General features: G+C 31.0%; 2 protein-coding genes and 3 pseudogenes across 4 annotated transcripts; 3 read left to right on the top strand and 2 right to left on the bottom strand.

The window, feature by feature from the left end:
* Nucleotides 1-6,427: 6,427 nt before the first annotated feature.
* On the bottom strand, nucleotides 6,428-8,699 carry LOC148762352 (hydroxycinnamoyl CoA quinate transferase pseudogene; annotated as a pseudogene).
* A 2,784-nt stretch (nucleotides 8,700-11,483) lies between these two features.
* Nucleotides 11,484-13,769, bottom strand: LOC148762351 (shikimate O-hydroxycinnamoyltransferase-like; annotated as a pseudogene). Its single transcript, XR_016026325.1, has 2 exons — nucleotides 13,240-13,769; nucleotides 11,484-12,648 (listed from the first exon to the last, which is right to left on the bottom strand). The product of XR_016026325.1 is annotated as a shikimate O-hydroxycinnamoyltransferase-like (transcript).
* Nucleotides 13,770-14,871: 1,102 nt separating this feature from the next.
* On the top strand, nucleotides 14,872-15,249 carry LOC148762350 (secreted RxLR effector protein 161-like). The gene has a single exon (XM_088806326.1). The coding sequence runs from the start codon at nucleotides 14,872-14,874 to the stop codon at nucleotides 15,247-15,249; it is 378 nt and encodes a 125-aa protein (XP_088662452.1).
* A 4,628-nt stretch (nucleotides 15,250-19,877) lies between these two features.
* Nucleotides 19,878-21,363, top strand: LOC148762349 (aquaporin PIP2-1-like; annotated as a pseudogene). Its single transcript, XR_016026402.1, has 3 exons — nucleotides 19,878-20,288; nucleotides 20,722-21,018; nucleotides 21,239-21,363. The product of XR_016026402.1 is annotated as an aquaporin PIP2-1-like (transcript).
* LOC18597947 (aquaporin PIP2-7-like) lies at nucleotides 21,252-22,320 on the top strand. Its single transcript, XM_088806751.1, has 2 exons — nucleotides 21,252-21,392; nucleotides 21,503-22,320. The coding sequence occupies exons 1-2, from the start codon at nucleotides 21,288-21,290 to the stop codon at nucleotides 21,620-21,622; spliced, it is 225 nt and encodes a 74-aa protein (XP_088662877.1). The 5' UTR covers nucleotides 21,252-21,287; the 3' UTR covers nucleotides 21,623-22,320.
* The last annotated feature ends 3,053 nt before the right edge of the window (nucleotides 22,321-25,373 follow it).

Genomic DNA, 25,373 nt, shown 5'->3' with positions numbered 1-25,373 from the left:
TTTACTATATATTCAAATTATTATTATTTTTTTAATAATTTTTATCATTTTTTTGTCTATTGTTATTTATTTATTATTTTTATTGAGTAATTTTTGTATAGTCAAATTCTTTATTTATTAAAATTTTGGGATCTTGAAATTGAGGCCCTCCCATCGTACTGGTGGAGCCTTGATTCGGATTTCGAACCTAGAGAATATGGGCCCAGGATTATGACTTCTCGCGTCCCAACCGATCATCCCATCATCGGTAATATATTTGTAGTTGATGTCATGGTAATTTTTATATATTTTTTTATTTTGTTATTTTTATATACATGTATTTTTAAGGCTTATTTATATATTTGTAGTAAACATTCTCCTAAACTTAAGTTCTTTGCATAACCAAACACTTTCTAAAATGTTATTATTATTATTATTTTTTTATATATATTTGCTATCCTTATTTTTATGTTATTCTATTCTTTGGTAATTTCCTAAACCTAGGACTATTATCTAGAAATTTTTAGAACATTATAATAACTTAAAATTAATTTTATATCATCAAGTATTAAAGCTCTAACTAAATAAATTGGGTTAAATCTAAACAAGCCATATAACAACAGTTCAGACAACCCAAATCACCACAGACCCATTTAGCAAGGAGTAATATTTTACCTGATTGGGCTAAGTGGGCCCAAGCTAACCGACTAACCCACGATCTTCACTAAGCCCATTGTCTGGTGCTTTGCACAGCCACCCCTGGTATGCCCAAAACGGCGTTGTTTGATGCAATGGAGAAAAACCTTCCCCTTTTTTTTTTTTTCTTCTCCCTTACCGCTCACCTTTCTTTCTTCTCCCCAAAACCTTTCATTTTCTCCCTTTTATTTCTCTCTCTAGCTGCTGGTTGCTCTCCACCTTCTCTCTAAAAGCCTCCACCCTCTTCAAATAAACCCTCCTCATCGGCCACCACCCAAGACCGATAGCGCCGCCGGTGACCCGACTGACTTTCTCTCTCTAAATCTTTCTTTTTCTCGACGTCGACGGCTTGGGAGCTTTTCTTCTCTCTCTATCGTCGCCGGCTACCCCACAGGTTCCCCTTTTGTTGCAACCGATCGACCCTTCAACTATCCTTTGTGGGCGCCGATCGATAACCCAAATCGAACTTACCTCATCGACGACAACGTTAAGACCCAAAACTTCCCCTATTTGACCGGCAGTAAGCACACCAACTAGATCTCCTTTCCTGCCCAAATCGGGCTTACTCTTTGTCGCTCGAATTGGGCTTCACCCTTCTTACCGCCGACAGTCGAAGCTTGCTCCCTCTTTGCCCAAACCGGCAACTACAGCCCCCCTTTTTTTCAAACTCTCATTTCCCCCCTTTTAGGCATATTTTTGATTGAGTTCTGATTGTTGATTGTGGTTGTTTCTGGTCATTAGAAAGCTAGGATTTTTTTTTTTTGAAAATTATTACTGTGGTTTTTTTTTTTGATTTCTTGCTCCCGAATGCCCCCTCCCTTTATACTTGTTTGTGGCTTCTGGAAGGGGCACGCTCCACTACTCTGCCAGAGCGAGTTTTTCGCATCTGGCACTGTAGTGGTGGTACTGGCAAGAGCGTCCGCGCTTTGCCAGTACTCTTTTTTATATTTTAATTATTCAGTTAATTAATTTTTAATTAATATTTAATTTTGATTTATTATTTGTCAAAATTTAAGTGTCTACAAGAACCCTAAGATCTACCATATAAAAGAATAAAACAAAATAAGAAAGAACTTGATGTCATCTCCGGATGACGAGATAGACAGTATTTGACCAAAGAGAGAAATCGAGATTTAGTTTTAAAATTTTTGTCTGGATGGCGGGATAGAGAAAACTGAAACCATTTTAACTTGTCTGAAATTGTTTAAAGGGTATTGTTGTCAAGTCATGTCAAAATTTGGTTAAAAATAGTTAAAATTATAAAAAATAATATTTTTGAATTGAGCTTATGAGGAAAGTTATTTCTCACAATTTTCTTTTTTGTGAATGTGATTTTTAGCAGGGCGCTTTTGTTCTCAGAGAAAACTTTAGTTTTTTTTTTTTGAAAGGTAAAGAAAAAACTTCAGTTGGTTTAATCTTGGTGTTTTTTCTTTCTTAACTAGGGATGGTAGCAGAAAATTCTTTATATGTTAGCTCGAAATTATTTATTTATATAATTAATAATTTGTAATTTATATTAAAAATTAAAAATTTTAATGTTAAATCAAATGATATTTTTTAATCTTAATTTAAATAATATTCATCTCTGGAGTATTTCTTACCAGAAAGAAAAACATTTAAGCATTTTTAGTATTTTGGAGTAGTTTTTTATATACGAAGAAAATCTGTGAATGTTTTGAACATTTTTAAGCATTTTGGAGTGATTTTTTATATATAAAGAAAATTTTTTGAACATTTTGAGCATTCATATTCGTTAATTATGTTGTAAATGGAATATGGTATATCGTTTAAAGTTGTTAATCTTGTTAAATGGAATTTAGTATTTTTGGTATTTTTGAGAATTACGTAACTAGTTTTTAGGTATTGCGTAACTGACTTTGTGCATTGCGTGACTAGTTTTTAATAAGGCATTGCGTGACTAATTTTTGATAAGGTATTGTGTGACTAATTGATAGGCATTGCGTGATTAGTTAGTAAAGTATTATGTGACTTAGGTATTACTTAAAAATCAGTTACGCAATGCCTAAAAACCTATCACGCAATGCCTAAAACCAATCATATAATACCTAAAAATCAGTCACGCAGTGATTAAGTCACGTAATGCCTAAAAACCAGTCTCACAATACTTAAAAACTAGTCTAATCAATTTCAACTCCTTAACTTTGGGGTTCTATGAATGAACCAATAAACTTAAGAACCTAAAACATGTACTTTTTTTTTTTACTAAGCCATGAAATTGTGCATTTCATAAAAAATAGGTTACAAAACTCCATAACCCTGCAAAGCAAGACAAAATAAATCCCTATCGAGAGGGCCTTGCTCACTCCCCTTATGCAAAATCAAAATATACTCCCTTTACAAAATATTTCTTGAATAATTTAAATTCAAAATCTCCTAAAAAAATCAAAATCCCCAGCAAACATGCTTAACAATCATCCCAATCCTAGATACAATAAAATCGTGAACCACCATAAAACCTATCAAACATACTTTAGCTATTTCTTTTCCCTGAGCCCATCATCTTAACCAATTTGATCCAACTCATCAACACAGGCATCTCCATTGTAGCACACGTTTCAAAGCAAGTCATCACCAGAAAGCATCTAATTACCAAATTCATCATGCTACCTGCAATCACCATAAAAGAGTAAAATCGTTGTTCATCGTCCTTGAGAACCCCAAGATCCACCATCTAAAAAATAAAACAAAATAAGAAAAAACTTGATGTCATCTTTGGATGGCGAGATAGACAATATTTGACTAGAAAGAGAAATCAAGATTTAATTTTTAAATTTTTGTCTAGATGGCAGGATAGAGAAAACTTAAACCATTTTAACTTGTCTGAAATTGTTTAAAGGGCATTGTTGTCAAGTCACGCAAAAAATTGGTTAAAAATAATTAAAATTATAAAAAATGATATTTTTGAATTAAGCTTATGAGGAAGGTTATTTCTCACATTTTCTTCTAAGGTGTTTCTAACAATAGACCTCTTCATAATTTTAACTGTTTTTAGCCAAGAAAATTAAAATTTCGACAAAATTACCCTTAATGAAATTGACCTATTTATTTGGCTCCGCTCCTCAACCTCGAAACTTATTAACGAGTCAAGTATGTTTAGGTCTGCATCTCAAACTGACTCATATTTTTTAAGCTTTTCTCACTAGACTATTCATCTCTGCAGTATTTCTTACCAGAAAGAAAAACGTTTAATTATTTTGAGTATTTTGGAATAGTTTTTGATACACGAAGAAAATCTGTGAGCGTTTTGAGCATTTTTAAGCATTTTGGAGTGATTTTTGATATATGAAGAAAAACTTTTGAACATTTTGAGCATTCATATTCATTAATTTTGTTGTTAAATGGAATGTGGTGTATCGTTTGAAGTTGTTGATCTTGTTAAATAGAATTCAGTAGTTTTGGTGATTTTTTAGAATTACGTGACTAGTTTTTAGGCATTACGTGACTGACTTTGAACATTGCATGACTGATTTTGGGTATTGCGTGACTTGTTAGTAAGGCATTGTGTGACTAGTTAGTAAGACATTGCGTGACTAGTTAGTAAGGCATTGTGTGACTTAGGCATTACTTAAAAATCAGTCATGTATTGCTTAAAAACCGGTCACGCAATGCCTAAAATCAATCATGTAATGCCTAAAAATCGGTCACGTAATGATTAAGTCACATAATGCCTAAAAACCAGTCTCGCAATACTTAAAAACCAATCTAATCAATTTTAACTCCTTAACTTTGGAGTTCTATGAATAAACTAATAAACTCAAGAACCTAAACTATGTACTTTTTTTTTTTTTGCTAAGCCATGAAATTGTGCATTTTATAAAAGATAGGTTACAAAACTTCATAACCCTCCAAAGTAAGACAAAATAAATCCCTATCGGGAGGGCCTTACTCACTCCCCTTATACAAAATCAAAATATACTCCCTTTACAAAATATTCTTTGAACAATTTCAATTCAAAATCCCCAGCAAACATGCTTAACAATCATCCCAATCTTAGATACAACAAAATCGTGAACTACCATAAAACCTATCAAACATACTTTAGCTATTTCTTTTCCCTGAGCCTATCATCTTAACCAATTTGATCCAACTCATCAACACAAGCATCTCCATCGCAGCACACGTTTCGAAGCAAGTCATCACCAGAAAGCATCTAATTACCAAATTCATCATGCTACCTGCAATCACCATAGAAGAGTAAAATCGTTGTTCATCATCCTTGAAAACCTCAAGATCCACCATCTAAAAAATAAAACAAAATAAGAAAAAACTTGATGTCATCTTTGGATGGTGAGATATACAGTATTTGACCAAAGAAAGAAATCAAGATTTAATTTTAAAATTTTTGTTCTGATGACGGGATAGAGAAAATTGAAACCATTTTAACTTGTTTGAAATTGTTTAAACGGTATTGTTGTCAAGTCATGCCACAAATTGGTTAAAAATAGTTAAAATTATAAAAAATGATATTTTTGAATTGAGCTTATGAGGAAGGTTATTTCTCACAATTTTCTCTAAGGTGTTTCTGACAATAGACCTCATCATAATTTTAACTGTTTTTAGCCAAGAGAATTAAATTTTGACAAAATTACCCTTAATGAAATCAACCCATTTATTTGGCTCCGCGCCTCAACCCGAAACCTATTAACGAGTCAATTATGTTTAGGTCTGTACCTTAAACTGACTCATATTTTTTGAGCTTTCCTCACCAGACTATTCATCTCTAGAGTATTTTTTACCAGAAAAAAAATGTTTAAGCATTTGTGTATTTTGGAGTAGTTTTTTATACACGAAGAAAACCTGTGAGTGTTTTGAGCATTTCTAAGCATTTTGGAGTAGTTTTTTATACACGAAGAAAACCTGTGAGTGTTTTGAGCATTTCTAAGCATTTTGGAGTGATTTTTGATATATGAAAAAAAACTTTCAAACATTTTGAGCATTCATATTCATTAATTATGTTGTTAAATGGAATATGGTGTATCGTTTGAAGTTGTTGATCTTGTTAAATGGAATTAAGTAGTTTTGGTTATTTTTTAGAATTATGTGACTAATTTTTAGACATTACGTGACTGACTTTGGACATTACATGACTGACTTTGGGCGTTACGTGACTAGTTTTTGATAAGGCATTGCGTGACTTGTTAGTAAAGTATTGCGTGACTAGTTAGTAAGACATTGGGTGACTAGTTAGTAAGACATTGTGTGACTTAGACATTACTTAAAAATCAGTCACGCATTGTTTAAAAACCAGTCACGCAATGCCTAAAATCAATCACGTAATGTCTAAAAACCAATCACACAGTGATTAAGTTACATAATGCCTAAAAATCAGTCTCACAATACTTAAAAATCAATGTAATCAATTTCAACTTCTTAACTTTGGGGTTCTATGAATAAACCAATAAACTCAAGAACCTAAACTATGTACATTTTTTTTTGCTAAGCCATGAAATTGTGCATTTCATAAAAAATAGGTTACAAAACTCCATAACCCTCCAAAGCAAGACAAAATAAATCCCTATCGAGCCTTGCTCACTCCCCTTATGTAAAAACAAAATATACTCCATTTACAAAATATTCCTTGAACAATTTCAATTCAAAATCTCATAAAAAAATAAAAATCTCCAACAAACATGTTTAACAATCATCCCAATTTCAGACACAACAAAATCATGAATCACTATAAAACCCATCAAACATACTTTAACTATTTCTTTTCCCTGAGCCCATCATCTTAACCAATCTGATCCAACTCATCAACACAGGCATCTCCATCGCAGCACACGTTTCGAAGCAAGTCATCATCAGAAAGCATCCAATTACCAAATTCATCATGCTGCTTGCAATCACCATAGAAGAGTAAAATCGTTATTCATCGTTTTTGAGAACTCCAAGATCCACCATCTAAAAAAAAAAAACAAAATAAGAAAGAACTTGATGTCTTCTCCGGATAGCAAGATAGACAGTATTTGACCAAAGAGAGAAATCGAGATTGAATTTTAAAATTTTTGTCTGGATGACGGGATAGAGAAAACTGAAACCATTTTAATTTGTCTGAAATTGTTTAAAGGGTATTGTTGTCAAGTCATGCCAAAAATTGGTTAAAAATAGTTAAAATTATAAAAAAAATAATATTTTTGAATTGAGCTTATGAGGAAAGTTATTTCTCACAATTTTCTTTTTTGTGAATGTGATTTTTAACAAGGTGCTTTTGTTCTCAAAGAAAACTTTAATTTTTTTTTTTGAAAGGTCAAGAAAAAACTGCAGTTGGTTTAATCTTGGTGTTTCTTCTTTCTTAACTAGGGATGGTAGTAGAAAATTCTTTCTATGCTAGCTCGAAATTAATAATTTATATAATTAATAATTTTTAATTTATATTAAAATTAAAAATTTTAATATTAAATCAAATGATATTTTTTAATCTTAATGTAAATGTATGAAAATAAAAGTAAAATACATAAAGTTGATATTAGTGTTTCAAAAATATTGATGGCTACAAATCTGATCAAAGCATACATTCCCAAAACAAATTTAGAATGCTCGAAGAGAAGTGCCATAGGGACCATGCGGGCTGGAAAGGATGTACAAGTCATTAAAATCTAGACAACTTGTAAGAAAGAATATGTCCCTTAGTGAGACGTCCCACAATCTAGATTAGTTGAAATTAGTGGGGTTTTTTTGTGTTCGTTCTTACTTTTGTACCTAATAAGCCAAATGGCTAATTGGCCATTGGGCTAAGCTTGAATAAAAACCTAATTTGTAAAAAAACAAAAACGAGTTACTCTAAGATGTCATGTTAAATAAAGTAAAAATATTTATATTGAAAATTAACTTTTTACAAATGTTGATTTAAATGCATAATAATTAATAAAGATAAAAATTAACTTTTTAAAAATCTTGACATAAATTTATAAGAATAAAGGTAAACGTTCGTATCCATAAACTATAAATCAATATTTATCTTTTTAAATAAATTTAATTAAAATTAATTTGTATCCTCTCAATTCTCAAATTCTCAAATTCGTTTTAAATGTTACTAGATGTACCATCTAGCAGTGTATGTTGAAAAGAAACTCCAAGAGAAATTCCTCCACATTTGAAAGTGATTACCTGCCAATAATTGCAATATTCATATGCAATTCTTCTTGTTAAATACATGACATAAAAAAATTCAGAAAAAAAGAAAATTCATAAGCAATTTTCATAAGAAAAAAATATGTACTTACCAGTTCTAGTACAAACTTTTGAACTAGATAACTTAGCACACAACCTAAGGAGCAAAGTTTTTAATCGAGAAATGTATGAAACAATCTAAATACTCCTAAATTTTGAGAATTTTATTTTAATTTTGAAATTTATTAAGTGGAGGTATATTGCTTATCTTATATGTAAGATTCATATTTGCTAGCAGGTATCTATAGAGGAATGAATTATGATTCTAGAAATAATAAATTGAATAATTGAAAGAAGAATGAAACGTTGTCAGCTAAACTCCCTTACTAACTAGCTCATAGCATGGCTTCTACTTATCCCTCTATATATCCTTACTTTTCAGTCATTAATTTTTTCAAAATAATATTAGGTGAGCAGCTAATTAAAATATTTTTCTTTAATAAACATATACGTTAATTATATGCAAAAAAAGAAACTTTATTATGTTTTTTCCTTTTTATTCTCGTTTGGTGAAAACTGAGTTGTACCTGTAACCTGATAAGAGGATAAGAAGAAATTCCTCCAGAATAGTCTGTTTTTGGAAGTAGTTGAGGAACTTTTGAACCATCTGTAAAATCTTGAACTAAATCATCCATTATAGAAGTAGTTTCAGCCTCTATGAATAATACTCCCTTTGCATTGCATATTGTTTCAAGTCTTCCATATTCATCATATCCCAACCTTCCAGCTACGGGGTAAAATGGCACCAGAATCTTACTTAAAGACTCCTTCAACACTTTTGTGTCAAAAAAATCAGCAGAACCATTTGGCTTGTAGAAGTATACAGTAGACATATGCTACACTGTCACCACCAAGTCCAAGTTAGAGAGCCATAGCCTCTGGTTTGGAGTTTCTTCAGCCGGACATACCATTGTTGACTCCTTCATGGTAATCTCAACCTTTAAACCCTGCAACTAATTATTGAGTCAATGAACATAAAAAAGAAGAAATTCATGAATCTGCTGTTTTGGTATACAAAACCTTCAAAGAATGGGAAGGTTTTCATTCCTATCCGATTAAACATCATGTCTTTTCTAAAAGGCAAGTTCTTTACGCAATGCAAAGGAAAAGCTTAGTACTCATGCCTTATAACAGTAGAAAGAAACGAAGCCTTGATTAATATTGGTGGGAAATTATAACGAAACCTTCAGAATATAGATCGTGGTGGTAAGATAAACACAGCAGAGGGAAAGTGAAGGGAGGAGATCGTGCACGGAGTGGTAAAGTCTCTGTACGTGGTTTCAATCTTATTCGTAGATGGCGAACGGAATTGAACACAAGGAAGACGACCCAAAAAATAATTTAAAAAAAAGGAGGGAGTTGATTATATCAGTACATTAAAGATAAGGTTGTTGACAAGCCACGAGAGATCCAACATAAGGGCTACGATTATTTATTGGCTAGTCAACATTTAAAAAGACGTGCCACCCCGTAGTCGACGTTAACGTGTCACACCTTCTCGTTCTCTTCACTCGTTCATTTAAGTAGCATGTCAGTTGAAGTTGATGTTTCTGGAAAAATGTACCCCGTAATATACTATATTGATATGATATTAATAAAAAATAAAATATATTTATAATTATATTATATTTAATTAAATATAAAAAACGTATTGTCCTATAGATCGTATACTACAGCTGATAAATTTTTTTATAAATTTGATCTTAATTAATTATTAAAAAATTATTTATTTATTTTTTTAAGTTGAAATATTAAAAATTATTTTTATAATTTTCAATGATTTTAAATAAAAAATTTTCAAAAATTAAATTTCCATTTTGATTTCAAGTGTTTCTCAATTTTAAATTAATAAATTAATACAAAAAATGCATATTTTATTTAACAAATATATTATACATTAAGAAATATATTGAGGGTTTAAATTAAAAAACAATCATCTTTTCAATTTATATCATATAATCTTCTATTTTATTGATAAATATAATATTTTTAATTTTTTTCTTTTTTTATGTATAAATATTATTTGTAATTAATTTTAAAATTTTTTTCCGATACGATACGATATTAAAAAAAATAAAAATTCAATAAACGATATGTATTTCAATTTGACAAATACATTTTAAAGCAAGTTGAAGTTTTTGATTTATTTACCAAATTAGTTTATAAAAATTTAAACTTAATCCAAACTATCTTAAATTGACCCAAATTGAAAATCATCAATGTATAAGTGGAGTGAATAGAATGGGAGTATACCTTTTTCAATCTTTTGATTAAAATCAAATCAATAAAATGATGAAAGAAAATAATTTTTTTCTCGTTACGTATAAAAGGTTGATTTAACTAGAATTATTTGAAATTTTAGCCAAATTTTAGAAGATGAGGAAGACTTCCAATTTCTCTAGAGAAAAATAACAATTGATTACCATTTTGTGTTCATTTACAACTACATAACATGGAAGGGAAAAAGCTTTTTATGTTTATCTATTAAATATTTATCTATTAACAATGTCCAAATGCCTTGGTTTTTCTTGTATAGCCAATTTTTTACTTTCTGCTATCATTTGGTGGTGTCACAAATTTTCCACACTTTACGAAAAGGAAGATCCTTTGGTAGATGTTGACAAGGACTCGTTGTCTTGGCTTGGTTGTTGCCCTCAAGTTTTTGGTTATTTTTTTCACTTTCCTAAGCATAACATTCAAAGTTACTATAAAATTCCTAGCATAGAAGATTCAATTAATATATATATAGGATATGCTTTTGTATCGAGAAAAGAATAAAAGTGTACATCAAAGACAGCCGGATTGGTACGTAGGACTGACATGATTCTCTCAACACAGCTAATATCTGCCTCCCCTTTCTCTATTCTTTAGCTCAACTCAGGAAAGAAGTCTTGGAAACCGGTTTAGACACTCTTTTGAGTGCTGGTTTCTTTTTGTGATTGTAAGTACATATTCTCCTCTAGTTTTTTACCAAAGATTAGAGACTTTGAATGATACTGTGGTATCGTAAATTAACATAATATATAAAACATATATATTAAAAAATATTATAAGTTAATTATTAATTATAATTTATAAATTAATTTAATTAATAATATAAATTTATAAATTAAAAAAAATTAAATTTGGATACCATACACTTAAAGGGTGATACTCAAATCTTACTCGAACTTAATTATAAAATACCCTAATCTTATATAAGGGATAAGATACTTGAGGTATCTCGTAACAGGATATCTATTATCATCACTATTTGAGTGCTGGTTTCTTTTTTCATTTCTGTTTACAAATAGGGATACTAATAAAAAGAAATGAAATACCATGCGTTTTGATTCCTTCTGCAGTTTCACTGCCAAGGCCAGGCAAGGAAAACCCCAGCAGCTCGTTAACATGAATGCTACCTACTGCTGCTAAACAAGTAATGAACAATAAAGTACATTGAAAATAAAGTTCCATACATTACATATATGAACACATTATATATATATATATGTCAATCTAAAGCAACTTAGTAAGAGAAGGCGAATTCAAATGGCCTAGAGTTAGAATAAGGGGATGAACAACAAAAAGAAAGAGATATGGAAAGACATCAACCTATGAAGATTGCTTCTGGCATGAAGGAAACAAAATTTATTTATTACTACTAAAAGATAAGGTTTACAACTTTGGCATAACTAGAAAACGGAGACTCCAAACCAAAAGCAAAGCAAAGATGAGAAACACCATAAATCAAACAACTGGCAGGATACAACTCGAAACACCTCAAAAAACAACTTATGGAAACAGAATTGAGGCCACTCAAAAGAACTAAGATATGGACTTTACGAATCCAAGCTTGTTCGAAAAGGACAACAATTAGCAGCGAGCAAGCCTTTTTGTTGTCAGAATTCGTAAAGAAGCTTACCAAAGAGTTTTATGTGAGATGTCTCTAGACATGTCACCAATGTCAAGCTACCATCCTTGGTTGGGCTTGGAAGTATGTATACTATTCCTTCATGGGCAATATTTGCGAGCCTCATAAAAATAGGACGACCCCATCGGAAATCTGCTTCATGGATAGGCAACGATATCCAGCTGTTGATAACAAGGTTCGAGCACCGCATAGTTTGTGGCCCTCGCCTGATAGCTTCTACGTCATGAGCTTTTTCTATGTAGTCAATTGCAGATCTCAAATATTCATCATCCATTTCTTTCAATATTTTATGAATTCTCTTGACGGTATCTATGAATGATTTTGATAAAAGTTCACCAGCTAAAGCAACGAGTGCAGCCATGAAGATTACATTGCCAATGTAGCCAGGTGGGAGAGGAGGATGCAATCTGTTCCGTCCATCAACTGGCATGTTTAACTTGAGTTGCTGAGCCTCTAAGAGCTCTTGCTTTGGTTGCTCAACGCCATATGTGTGCAGTTAAGATACTGTAGGTGCTATATTTTGTATTACTATTTGAATTTTCATTTACTTTGACTTTGAGGGCATTTAGCTTATCGGTTGTGATTGTAAAGACAGATACAATTGATGGCTTGGGACATAGCTGGGATTTTGATGTTGAAATCATAATTTGTAAAGAAGGAGATGGTTCAAATTCAATATGACGAAATTTTGGAGTCGGTGGGTGTCGAGCTCGAAGAAGGGTACGATCCAGGAACGGAGCAATGTTAGGGGAGCATCCTCGTACTGTGTTGGCCCAGCTATTAATGAAATGAAGTCCAGATGAACCATCTACCAATGTGTGTTGAGTAGAAACTCCAAGAGAAATTCCTCCACATTTGAAAGTAGTTACCTACCAATAATTGCAATATTCATATGCAATTGTTCTTGTCAAATACATGGCTTATAAAAGCAATTCAGGAAAAAGGAAATTCATAAGCAATTTTCATAAAAAAAAATGTGTGTTTATCATTTGTAGTACAAACTTTTGAACTAGAAAACTAAGCACACAACCTAAAGAGCAGAGTTTAATTGATAAATGTATGAAACAATCTAACTACTCCTTAATTTTGAAATATATTAAGTTGAGGTGTATTACTTATCTTATATGTAACATTCATATTTTCTAACAGCAATCTGTAGAGGAATGAATTATGACAAAATATAATCTAGAAATAATAAATTAAATAATTGAAAGAAGAATGAAACTTGGTCAGCTAAACTCCCTTACTACCTAGCTCATAGCATGGTTTCTACTTATCCCTCTATATATCATCCCTCTATATATCCTTACTTTTCAGTCATTAATTTTTTCAAAATAATATTAAGTGAGCAGCTAATTAAAATATTTTTCTTTAATAAACACATAAGTTAATTATATGCAAAAAAGCAACTTTATTAATTTTTTCCTTTTTATTCTTGTTTGGTGAAAGCTAACTTGTACCTGTAACCCGAGTACAGGATAGGAAGAAATTCGTCCAGAATAGTCTATTTTTGGAACTAGTTGAGGACCTTCTGAATCATCTTTAAATTCTTTAACTAAATCATCCATGATAGAAGTAGTTTCAGCCTCTATGAATAGCACTCCCTTCGCATTGCAGATTATTTCAAGTCTTCCATTTTCATCATATCCCAACCTTCCTGCTAAGGGGTAAAATGGCACGAGAATCGTACCCAAAGACTCCTTCAACACTTTTGTGTCAAAAAAATTAGAAGAACCATTTGGCTTGTAGAAGTATACAGTACAAATATGGTATCTTGTCACCACTAAAGTCCAAGTTAGAGACCCATAGCCTTTGGTTTGGAGTTTCTTCAGCCGGACATACCATTATTGACTCCTTCATGGTAACCTCCATCTTTAAACCGCCTACAATTAATTATTGAGTCAATGAACATAAAAAAGAAGAAATTCATGAATCTGCTGTTTTGGTATACAAAACCTTCAAAGCTTAGTAACAATACCTCATAACAGTAGAAAGAAACGAAGCTTTAAATATTGGTGGGAAATTATAACGAAACCTTGAGAATAGATAGTGGTCGTAAGATAAACAAAGAAGAGGGAAAGTGAAGAGAGGAGACTGTGCAGTGAGTGTTGAAATCTCGACGTTGCTTTAAGCTTACTTACAGACGACGAAGAGGTGAAAAAGCGAATTGAACAAAAAAAAGATGAAAAAATAAAATAAAACAAGAAAGTTCCTCAGAATAGAGAGAGACAGAGAGAATGGATTTGAAAAAAAAAAAAGGAGAGACTTGTTTACAAAGGTTCAAGAACATAACGTTCCAATTATTTTTTTGCCCAGTCAACATGTAAAGGTCGGTGAAATGATGGGTGGTGTAGCCTTTAATCGTGTCAATGCTTTCCTTATTGTCTACATTTAAGGAGCATGTCAGGTTGATGTTAATGTTTCTGAAAAATATTATTAAGCGGAAAAAGTAAGTACTTCTACTTTAAAGCAAGTTGAAGTTTTTGATTTATGTACCAAATTAGTTTATAAAAATTTAAACCTAGTTCAATGTATCTTAGTTTGACCCAAACTGAAAATCGTTAATGTATAAATAGAATGAATAAAATGACAGTAAACCTATTTCAATCTTTTGATTAAAATCAAATCAATAAAATGATGAAAGAAAATAAATATTTCTCGTTATATATACAAATTGATCTAACTGGAAGCATTTGACTTTTTAACCAAATTTTAGGAGATGAGAAAGATTTCCGATTTCCCTTGAGAAAAATAACAATTGATGCTCAAGGCTAGTATTTTTTTTGTTCATTAACAAGAAAATAACAAGGAAGGGAAAAAAGTTTTATATTTATCTATTAACAATGTCTATATAAATGCACAATTTATATAATCTTGCCATGGGTGCCAAAATGAGTATCATAATATAAATATAATATAATTTTCACATATTCTTTCACACAACTTTACATTAACATTCTGAAACTAAGATAAATACCCTAAACAATAAATTAAGATAAAATACCAAAAAAAAAAAAAAAAACACGTAAGAGAGACGAATTGAGAAAAAGAAAAACAAGGGTTCCTCGATGTCTCCCAACTTCCTCTCTTAAATGTGGTGCAGGAAGGCCATCCTTAATCAGAATATCAACCAAAGAGGATGGAGGTACCAGGACCCAATCTGCTCATCTTGTCCTGACATCATGTTTCTTGTCAGCTTATTATCCGGATTCATGCAGGAGCTTACCAATTTACACCTTGCTGCAGCAAACCGAATCCTCATATACCTCAAGGGTACCCAAAATTGTGACCTGCATTTCTCTCGACAATCTGAAATAGTTCTCACCGGCTATTCTGAAATAGTAAGAGCACCACAGGTTACTTTTTTCACTTGGAAATGGGATTTTTCATGGAACACACATATACAAAATGTGGTTGCTCAGTCCTCTGCGGAGGCTAAATACAGAACAGTTGCAAAAACCTCAAATTAGGCACTTTGGTTGAGAAAAGTCTTAATTGACTTGCAACTTCCTCATATACAAGCTATTGCTCTTATGGTTGATAAAAAATCAACCATCCCCTTGACCAAAAATTCTGTCTTTCATGGAAAGACAAAGCATATTCAAGTTAAATACCAAGCTATCTGGGATGCTGAACAAAAAGGAGATGTAAAAGTGCAGTACTGTCCATCCGGGGTCCAATTAGCAGATATAATGACAAAGATACTGCCTAAGCGAAGACTCGAATTCCTCAGAAGCAAACTGAGTGTGCTGGGTACAAGTCTTAAAAATGAGTGTTATGAAGTTAAGGCTTGCATGCAGTCAGCGCGTGGAAAACATCTTAACTAAGTTTGTTTAATATTTTATATCAGTTTGCTTCATTGTACTGGTCATGAAAAATGCTTATGTGTCATTCCTATTCCATATGTGTTCAGGTGCATGTAATTAGGCTTAACACTTGTTTTACTATTTTACAAGTGTTCTTCATGCATATTTCGTATGTAAGCCTTGTGTTTATCATTAATGAAACAGATCAGTACACAACTTTGCGATTATCGTATCTTTTCTCTTACTCTATGTTAGTTTCTATTCCTTGCCTACTGAATAGGGCTTTTAGCCATAGTTCTTCATAAAAACCATAGCAACTTCTTTTATCTAAAATTTCTTTTCTTCTTCTTACAACTTTCCTACCCAATTTATTCTTCCTTTAAGTATCTTCTAGATCACCAACTCCTTTATCATGTAAAATTTCCCTTTTTTTCTTCAATGTTCTCATCATGTATTATGATAATTCCTTTACCATTATCCATCCATCTCTTTTTTGTAGCCATTACCATTTCCATCAATTCCCCTTCTCTGTTTCTTCTATCCAAGAATATCAGATGATGTCCAAATGCTTCTGAAGTATGTGACAACTGTGAAGAATTAAGCCCCTTCACATGGCACACATTCAAAATCTGTTATACCAGTGTTTTCCCTTAGTGTGGTTTATCCTAGGCCATAGCCTCTTGCATCTGTAATATTTCCCTTGTTAAGTTCAATATCTTATTCTGTAGTGGGAAAAAAGAACAATAAAGTTTTACTTATGTCATGTTTGACATCTGAACATAAATTTATAGTTATGATCAGATTCTTCTGTACCCAAACCATTCATTTTTACAGTATATATAAAGAAGATAGTGTTTCTGCAAGGCGCAAAAGGAAAAGGAAAGGCCCCTATAGATAACATAGATCCAGTAGAACTCCAGTATCAGATCTGACAAAGATGGCAAAACTAGAAAACAGAGAAATCAATAGAACTCATGATTCGGGCCTAGCGAATATGGATAGCTTGCTACTTCTAAAGCCTAGAAACTGTATTGAGAAAGGAAACGAATGAAAAACAAAAAGTGTTCCTATGGAAGCTGAAGCTTCAATTACTCATTCCACATGAAAATCTGAAAGAAAAATGAAAAAAAAAATGTCGGCTAAACAGATCAGTCATCTGGTGTGCATTGATTCACATTTCATTGTTTTCTTCAATTTTCAATTTACATTGATCATTATGCAATTAGAAATTCTTCCATAGCTATCCCAAATCCATATCCATATACAATTGAATTATAATTCACGATTTATATCCATATTCTATATAATTCACTAATAATTAAATTTATAAAAACAAACAAATAATAAATTATAAGTTTACAATAATCATTGTTTAATTTAAATTTATATAAGCAAACAAATAATAATTATATTCTAATCTCACAACCTCTCTTTAGAGACATATATTATAAGTGTATGTAAATAAAAGTATATATATTTATAATTAATAATTTTATAATTTATAATTTTTATAACATTTATACAAAATAAAAAGTAAATATGTTTATATTAAAAGTATATATATAGTAGTAATTATATTTTTTATAAATTAACATAATATATAAAGTATATATATATATATATATATATATATATATATTAAAAGACATTACAGTTGATCAATAATTATAATTTCATAAATTAATTTAATTATCTCTATACGTTTTTCCTTAATTATATGAAATTAAAAACCAAAATAAATTGTAAAATTATTATAATCTCACAACTTCTTTTTAGGCATATATTTATAAGTTTATGTAAACAAAAGTATATATATTATAACTAATAATTTTATAAATTATAATTTTTGTAAAATACAAAATAAAAAAGAAATATATTTATATTAAATGTGTATATATATATATATAATAGTAATTATATTCTTTCTATTATGATATGATATTCATATTATTTAAACATAATTAATAATTTAATAAATTTTTAATTTAAATATATTAATGACATCATATAATAATTTGACTAACAATCATATATCGTTAATATATCTATCAATTTCTATCCAAATGAATTATTCACAAAGTTGGTAAAAATGTGAATTATTTTTAATCCTTACACAAGTTCAATCCAAGCACCAACAAAATTTAACAAATGTTATTTAATTATCTATTATCTATTATATAAATAATAATAAAATATTATATAAATAGGTAGACCTGGTAATTTGTATTTTTGTGTCTTAAAAGTGTCAGACGCGATCAGATACAAAATACATTAAGGTTAAATATAAATACGATACGAATACTATTCATATTTTAAATTTGAAATACCTACACGTATACGTTTAATTACCGTGTAATACGACACGATACGTTTAGACACGTTTGTTAAACGTGTCAATATATGACACAATACGATTAACACGTTTAACACGATTAAATAAAAATATTTACAATTAAATATAATTTTATTATTTAAATTTAAAATTAATAATTATAAAAACAATTAGAAGAAAACAAAATAACAAGAATATCAAATATGACAAAACAAAATTTAAAATTAGGATTTGGGCATGACATAAATACATTATTATCTTTATAAAATTTAAAAATCTTATTAAAATAATTGTTTAAAATTATTTAAGTAAGGTTAAAATAGTCTTTGATTAATAATTTTTAACAAGTTGATAAGTGTGTCATGTATACATGTTTAAACACGATAACACGATTAAACACATTTGTACATTTAAACATGACAACACGATTAATACGATTAATTAAACGTGTTTAAAAATGTTTTAAACGTATTACTCGTATCAGACACGTTAAGATATGAAAATTTTCATGTCTTAAACATGTCAGACACGATTAGATACGAAACACGTTAAAACTAAACCCAAACTTGTTTAATTTCGTATTTTTTTATGTCGTGTTAACGTGTTGTGTTTGAAATTACCAGATCTATAAATAAGTATAAGGTTCAGTTTCGAGGTAAGTACCCGTCTAAACTTGAATATCAACATAATCAAGTTCGAATAGTGGGTACCTAAGGGATAGAACACGAATCCTACCCGAACCTATATGGGTAGTACAATTGCTACTTGAACTTGTCCCAAACCTACCTTAACCTTATATAACGGGTATTTTGTAACAGGATATCCATTGATATTCCTAACTTGTTAAAAGTTAGAAAAGAAAGTGGTTTTACACACACACACACGAGATCGAGCAAAACTTTAAGAAAATATTCGTTTTTTCCATATATGTGAGTTTACACGTGGACTAAGTTCAAGTAATATTTTCTATCTTACTTTGACCGTGTCTTTTTTACCGAAGAAGATAGAAAATAGAGTTGTTGAGTTCTTTCTTTTTTTATTTTTCTGCTACTCTTGTATTTTTAATAATTTATGTAAAATATTTAAAAAGAGTCTATTAAATTTTGAGAGATAATCACTTTAATTCTTTTGCATCAAATTTTATACTCTAAAAAAGTGAAAATTATCTTTAAAGAGAGTGATCACGTCTCACACTTGTTTGAGTTATTTATCTGCTTTAATTTTTGATAACAATCTTAAAGATGATATTGGATTCTCAATTTTAAGATGAGAGCGAAACACTTAAAAGACAAGTGATTGAAAAAGGGAAGAATAAAGGGGATAGTGGAGAGAAACAGTGAAGGGGGAGAATTGGGACTTAGCATTCCTTGCGACTGTTGCGGTCTGCAGGCGCTTACATACGTTTTTGAATTGCTGCGTGGTGCTTTGTTTTGTAGAGTGTCTGTGGATGTTTTTTGTGTTTGTACAGGGAATAGTCCTGTTTCTGTTGTGAGATTGTCTAGTTTGCCTCTGATGTGCTAGGAAGAGGTTGTGCTAACCTTGCAGTTTGATGGGGGATTGTAAATGCTTGTTTTTCTGGGGAACTCAGGGGTGAATATACGCACTGCAGATCTTATTTTTGTTCTTCTTTAGTTTGTGGATTGGGTATGGAGGTTTGTTTCAGCCTCCCGTCATTGATGTTATATTGCTAATTGTGCATAATGAAATTTTCACCTTTTTTATTTAAAAAAAAAGGTAAGATTAGAAAGATAAGTGATGGAATGAAAAGTTTTTAATTTTCTTTTTTCTTTATTAATAATTATTGTTTACATTATCGAGTAAACACTTGATAAAAGTTTATAGATAGGACAGGGAAGGAGTCATGAAAGAGGGAGCAGCGGACTTTTGCAAAGCTAGGCTAGTTAAAACTCAGTCAACTCTCCCACCCCCCACTCCACTTTCTCCATACTTCCCATCACAAAAAGACTTCACATCTATTTCACAAAGGAAAAGATAAAAAAAAAAAAAAAGAAAGGCTCTCCTCCAAGCTTCTATCTCCTTTTGATCACATTGTCATTGAATTTTCTAAGCGCAAAGAGGCCATGGCTATAGAGGTCGGTGGAGAGTTCCAAGCCAAGGACTACCATGATCCTCCATCAGCTCCGTTAATCGGCGTGGAGGAGTTGACAAAGTGGTCGTTTTACTGGGCCATAATAGCTGAGTTTATCGCCACGCTCTTGTTTTTTGTACATTACTGTGTCGACAGTGATCGGACACTTGACCCAGGCTTACAAGGGCGGTGATTACTGCGGCGGTGTTGGCTTTCTTGGCATTGCTTGGTCTTTTGGTGGCATGATCTTTATCCTTGTTTACTGCACTGCTGGTATCTCAGGTAAATTTTAACTCTCTCAACCTTCTTCTCTGAGTAATTGATCATATATTAGTCCTTGGATGAAAAGGATATTTTCCTAACATGTTTTAGTAAACCTTTTCAAAAAAGTTTCTTCATGATTTTATCACTTAGCACAGAATTTGATTTTTGTAAAAAAATTAAGTGCGAATATTTCTTTTGAGAAAACATATATAATAATTTTATCAGTGATGTTACTAAAGTATATAATAATTTTTTGTAAAGCCAAAAAGCTGCATTGAAAGCTTAACCAAAAACAGCTCATTTGCCAAATCAGTTTTCCAAGAACATGTTCCCACTGAAGTAAAAGTTTTTTCAGAAGCAAGAAAGTGTTAAAAAGTATAAAAGTTTACAATTAAAAAAGGGAAACTGGGTGATTTAGCATATGGCTAACAGTTTTTGATGAAATATGCAGGAGGGCACATCAACCCAGCTGTGACCTTTGGGATGTTCCTGGCTAGGAAGGTGTCTTTCGTTCGAGCCGTATCGTACATGGCATCTCAATGTTTTGGGAGCCGTCTGTGGGTGTGGGCTGACGAAGGCATTCCAAAAATCTTACCACAACCAGTATGGAGGAGCAGTCAACAGCCACGCTTGTGGATACAGCCGCAGAACCGGTTTGACTGCTGAAATAATCGGCACCTTTGTTCTTGTCTACACTGTTTTCTCTGCTACTGATCCCAAGAGGAATGCTAGAGCCTCCCACGTCCCTGTATGTCTCTAACTCAACCAACTCCCCACTTTCTTTTTTCCCTTTTTTATCCTCTCAAATTAGGGTACAAATTCCGTAGAAATCTTACTAACTAATTTTGGTTTGATCGCAAAATTCACTGACTGTGTGGCTCTGAATTTGAAATCACAAATAAGAAGTAGCTAGACATAAAGTGTACAAAAACTTTCCATTTTTATTAGTTACTATTTTGTTTTTCTAGATTCTAGTTTAAGGTCTTGGCACCACTTCCCATTGGGTTTGCTGTGTTCATGGTTCACTTCTCCACTATTCCGATCACTGGCACCGGTATCAACCCTGCGAGTAGTTTTGGAGCTACTGTTATGTACAAGCAGGACAAGCCACTGAATGACCATGTATGAACCTTTCACTCTAACAATTGATTTTAATTTTTCCTTAATTTTATGACAACCTTTCTGAAGTATTGATGCTTAATGCAACATTTGTTGTGCTTGAATTCTTGCAGTGGATTTTCTGGGTTGGACCCTTCATTGGTGCCACCTTTGCTGCAATCTATCACCAATATATCCTGAGGGCAGCTGCTGCTAACGCTATTGGATCCTTCAGGAGTAGCTCTGCCATGTAAAAAAAATAAAGCAATAATTCTCCAGCCACGAGAAAAGAAAAAGGTTGCCTTGGACAAATGAAGTTTTATGTGGCCAAGAGGCTTTTAACGGACCATTGAATTTGTAAATGATAATGGAAGGTGTCATGCTTCTCTGTATCATTTGGCACTTATCTTCAATGTGCCAGTAAGGTCAAGAAAAATGGGAAAGAAATTGGGAGAGCATTGCACAGGGGAAAAAAGCAGAGAGTAATGGAGAAATGGAAAAGAAAGAGAATGCTCCTGCTGAGAGCAAAAGTTGCCAAAAAGAAGAAAATAAGGATAAATCGTCATAGGAGGTGAAAGAATCATCGCAGGGCCACCCTGAAGGCAATGATGCTGGAAATGACGCCGAAGAAACTAGTGAAACTAGTAACCAGAAGAGACATCTGCAGTTGATGTGAAAGAGCGGCTGAAAAAGTAGTTTCCACGAAGAAGAAATAATCTAGTAAAGAGATGGATGGTGCTGCCCGAGCAAGTGCCAGTGAGGTTGCTGCAAGCAGTGCAAGGCTTGCTGCTGCTAAGAAAAAGGAGAAGGATCACTACAATCAGCAACCAGTGTGGTAATCTGGGAAGAGCTTTGGGTTTTGCTTTTCATTTTAAATTCTCACATATGCACGTGTACCCTCTCCTCTTTCTTTTGTTAATGCAAATAAGCTTCAGTAAATGGTTTTTGTGAATGTGGGCGCTTTTGTTCTCAAGAGAAAACCTTAGTTGTTTTTTTTTTTTGAAAGTTAAAGAGAAAACTTCAGTTGGTTTAATCTTGGTGTTTCTTCTTTCTTAATTAGGGATGGTAGCAGAAAATTCTTTATATGCTAGCTCGAAATTAATAATTTATATAATTAATAATTTTTAATTTATATTAAAAATTAAAAATTTTAATGTCAAATCAAATAATACTTTTCAATTTTAATGTAAATGTATGAAAATAAAAGTAAAATACATAAAGTTGATATTAGTGATTCAAAAATAATGATGGCTACAAATCTGATCAAAAGCCTACATTCCCCAAACAAATTTAGAATGCTTGAAGAGGGGTGCCATAGGGACCATGCGGGCTGGAAAGGATGTACATGTCATTAAAATCTAGACAACTTGTAAGAAGGAATATGTTCCCTAGTGAGAGGTCCCACAATCTAAATTAGTTGAAATTAGTGGGGTTTTTTTGTGTTCGTTCTTACTTCTGTACCTAATAAGCCAAATGGCTAATTGGCCTTTGGCTAAGCTTGAATAAAAACCTAATTTATAAAAAAAAATAAATGAGTTACTCTAAGATGTCGTGTTAAATAAAGTAAAAATATATTGAAAATTAACTTTTTACAAATATTGATTTAAATGCATAATAATTAATAAGGATAAAAATTAACTTTTTAAAAATTTTGACATAAATTTATAAGAATAAAGGTAAACATTCATATCCACAAACTATAAAATCAATAGTTATCTTTTTAAATAAATTTAATTAAAATTAATTTGTATCCTCTCAATTCTCAAATTCGTTTTAAATATTACTACTTGAATTTTCATTTTATTTTGGCTTTGAGGGCGTTTAGTTGATCAGCTGTGATCGTAAAGACAGATACAATTATTGGTTTTGAACTTAATTGGGATTGTGACGTTGAAAATATAGTTTGTAAAGGAGGAGATGGTTCAAATTCAACATTACGAAATTTTATTGTCGGTAGGTTTTGGACTTGAAAAAATGTACGATCCAAGAATGGAGCAATACTAGAGCACAATCCTTGCACTGTGTTGGCCCAACTATTAATGAAATGAAGTCCAGATGAACCATCTACAGTGTATGTTGAAAAGAAACTCCAAGAGAAATTCCTCCACATTTGAAAGTGGTTACCTACCAGTAATTGCAATATTCATATGCAATTCTTCTTGTTAAATACATGACATAAAAAAATTCAGAAAAAAAAATTCATAAGCAATTTTCATAAAAAAATATGTGTAAGTATCAGTCCTAATACAAACTTTTGAACTAGATAACTTAGCACACAACCTAAAGAGCAAAGTTTTTAATCGAGAAATGTATGAAACAATCTAAATGCTCCTAAATTTTAAAAATTTTATTTTAATTTTGAAATATAATAAGTGGAGGTATATTGCTTATCTTATATGTAAGATTCATATTTGCTAGCAGGTATCCATAGAGGAATGAATTATGAATCTAGAAATAATAAATTGAATAATTGAAAGAAAAATGAAACGTGGTCAACTAAACTCCCTTACTAACTAGCTTGTAGCATGGTTTCTACTTCTCCCTCTATATATCCTTACTTTTCAGTCATTAATTTTTTCAAAATAATAGTAGTTGAGCGGCTAATTAAAATATTTTTCTTTAATAAACATATACGTTTATTATATGCAAAAAAAAAACTTTATTATTTTTTTTCCTTTCTATTCTTGTTTGGTAAAAACTGAGTTGTACCTGTAACCCCAGAAGAGGATAAGAAAAAATTCCTCCAGAATAGCCTATTTTTGGAAGTCGTTGAGGAACTTTTGGACCATCTGTAAAATCACATATAAGGTTGTCGACAAGCCACGAGAGATCAAACATAAAGGCTACAATTATTTATTTGCTAGTCAACATTTAAAACGACATGCCACCTGTAGTCGTTGACATGTCACACCTTCTCATTCTCTTCACTTCTCTATTTAAAGTAGCATGTCAGTTGAAGTTGATCTTCTTGGAAAAATGTGACGCGTATCGTACTATATTGATATGATATTAATAAAAAATAAAATATATTTATAATTATATTATATTTAATTAAATATAAAAACCGTATTGTACTATGGATAGTATAATACAGGTGATAAATTTTTTATAAATTTGATTTTAATTAATTATTAAAAAATTATTTATTTATTTTTTTAAGTTGAAACATTAAAATTTTTTTTAATAAGTTTCAATGATTTTAAATGAAAAAGTATTCAAAAATTAAATTCCCATTTTGATTTCAAGTGCTTCTCAATTTTTAATCAATAAATTAATATAAAAATGTATATTTTATTTAAAAAATATATTATGTATTAAGAAATATATTAAGAGTTTAAATTAAAAAATGATCATCTTTTCAATTTATGTCATATAATCTTTAATTTTATCGATAAATATAATATTTTTAATTTTTTTCTATTTTTCATATATAAATATTATTTGTAATTTATTTTAAAATTTTTTACCGATACGATACGATATTAAAAAAAATAAAAATTCAATAAATGATACGTATTTCGATTTGACAAATACATTTTAAAGCAAGTTGAAGTTTTTGATTTATTTACCAAATTAGTTTATAAAAATTTAAACTTAATCCAAACTATCTTAAATTGACCCAAATTGAAAATCATTAATGTATAAGTAGAGTGAATAGAATGAGAGTATACCTTTTTCAATCTTTTGATTAAAATCAAATCAATAAAATGATGAAAGAAAATAATTATTTCTCGTTACGTATAAAAGGTTGATCTAACTGGAATTATTTGATTTTTTAGCCAAACTTTAGAAGATGAGGAAGACTTCCAATTTCTCTTGAGGAATATAACAATTGATTACCACTTTTGTGTTCATTTACAACTACATAACATGGAAGGGAAAAAGTTTTTAGTTTTTTATGTTTATCTATTAAATATTTATCTATTAACAATGTTCATATGTCTTTAGTTTTTCTTGTATAGTCAATTAGGTTCGGGTATCAGGTACTTAAAGGGTGATACTTGA

The sequence above is a fragment of the Theobroma cacao genome, chromosome 5 (assembly GCF_053813885.1).
Source record: "Theobroma cacao isolate CCN51 chromosome 5, ASM5381388v1, whole genome shotgun sequence".
Taxonomy (NCBI): Eukaryota; Viridiplantae; Streptophyta; class Magnoliopsida; order Malvales; family Malvaceae; genus Theobroma; species Theobroma cacao.
The sequence above is the reverse complement of the archived record's forward strand: the minus strand, read 5'-3'. Positions and strand labels throughout refer to the sequence as shown.

Excerpts from the sequence above, each read along its gene's own strand:
- LOC18597947 (XM_088806751.1), top strand. The coding sequence starts at position 21,288 with ATGGTTCACTTCTCCACTATTCCGATCACTGGCACCGGTATCAACCCT. Across the intron at positions 21,393-21,502 it reads ACAAGCCACTGAATGACCAT|TGGATTTTCTGGGTTGGACC; the intron begins GTATGAACCTTT and ends GAATTCTTGCAG.
- LOC148762350 (XM_088806326.1), top strand. The coding sequence starts at position 14,872 with ATGTGGTGCAGGAAGGCCATCCTTAATCAGAATATCAACCAAAGAGGA.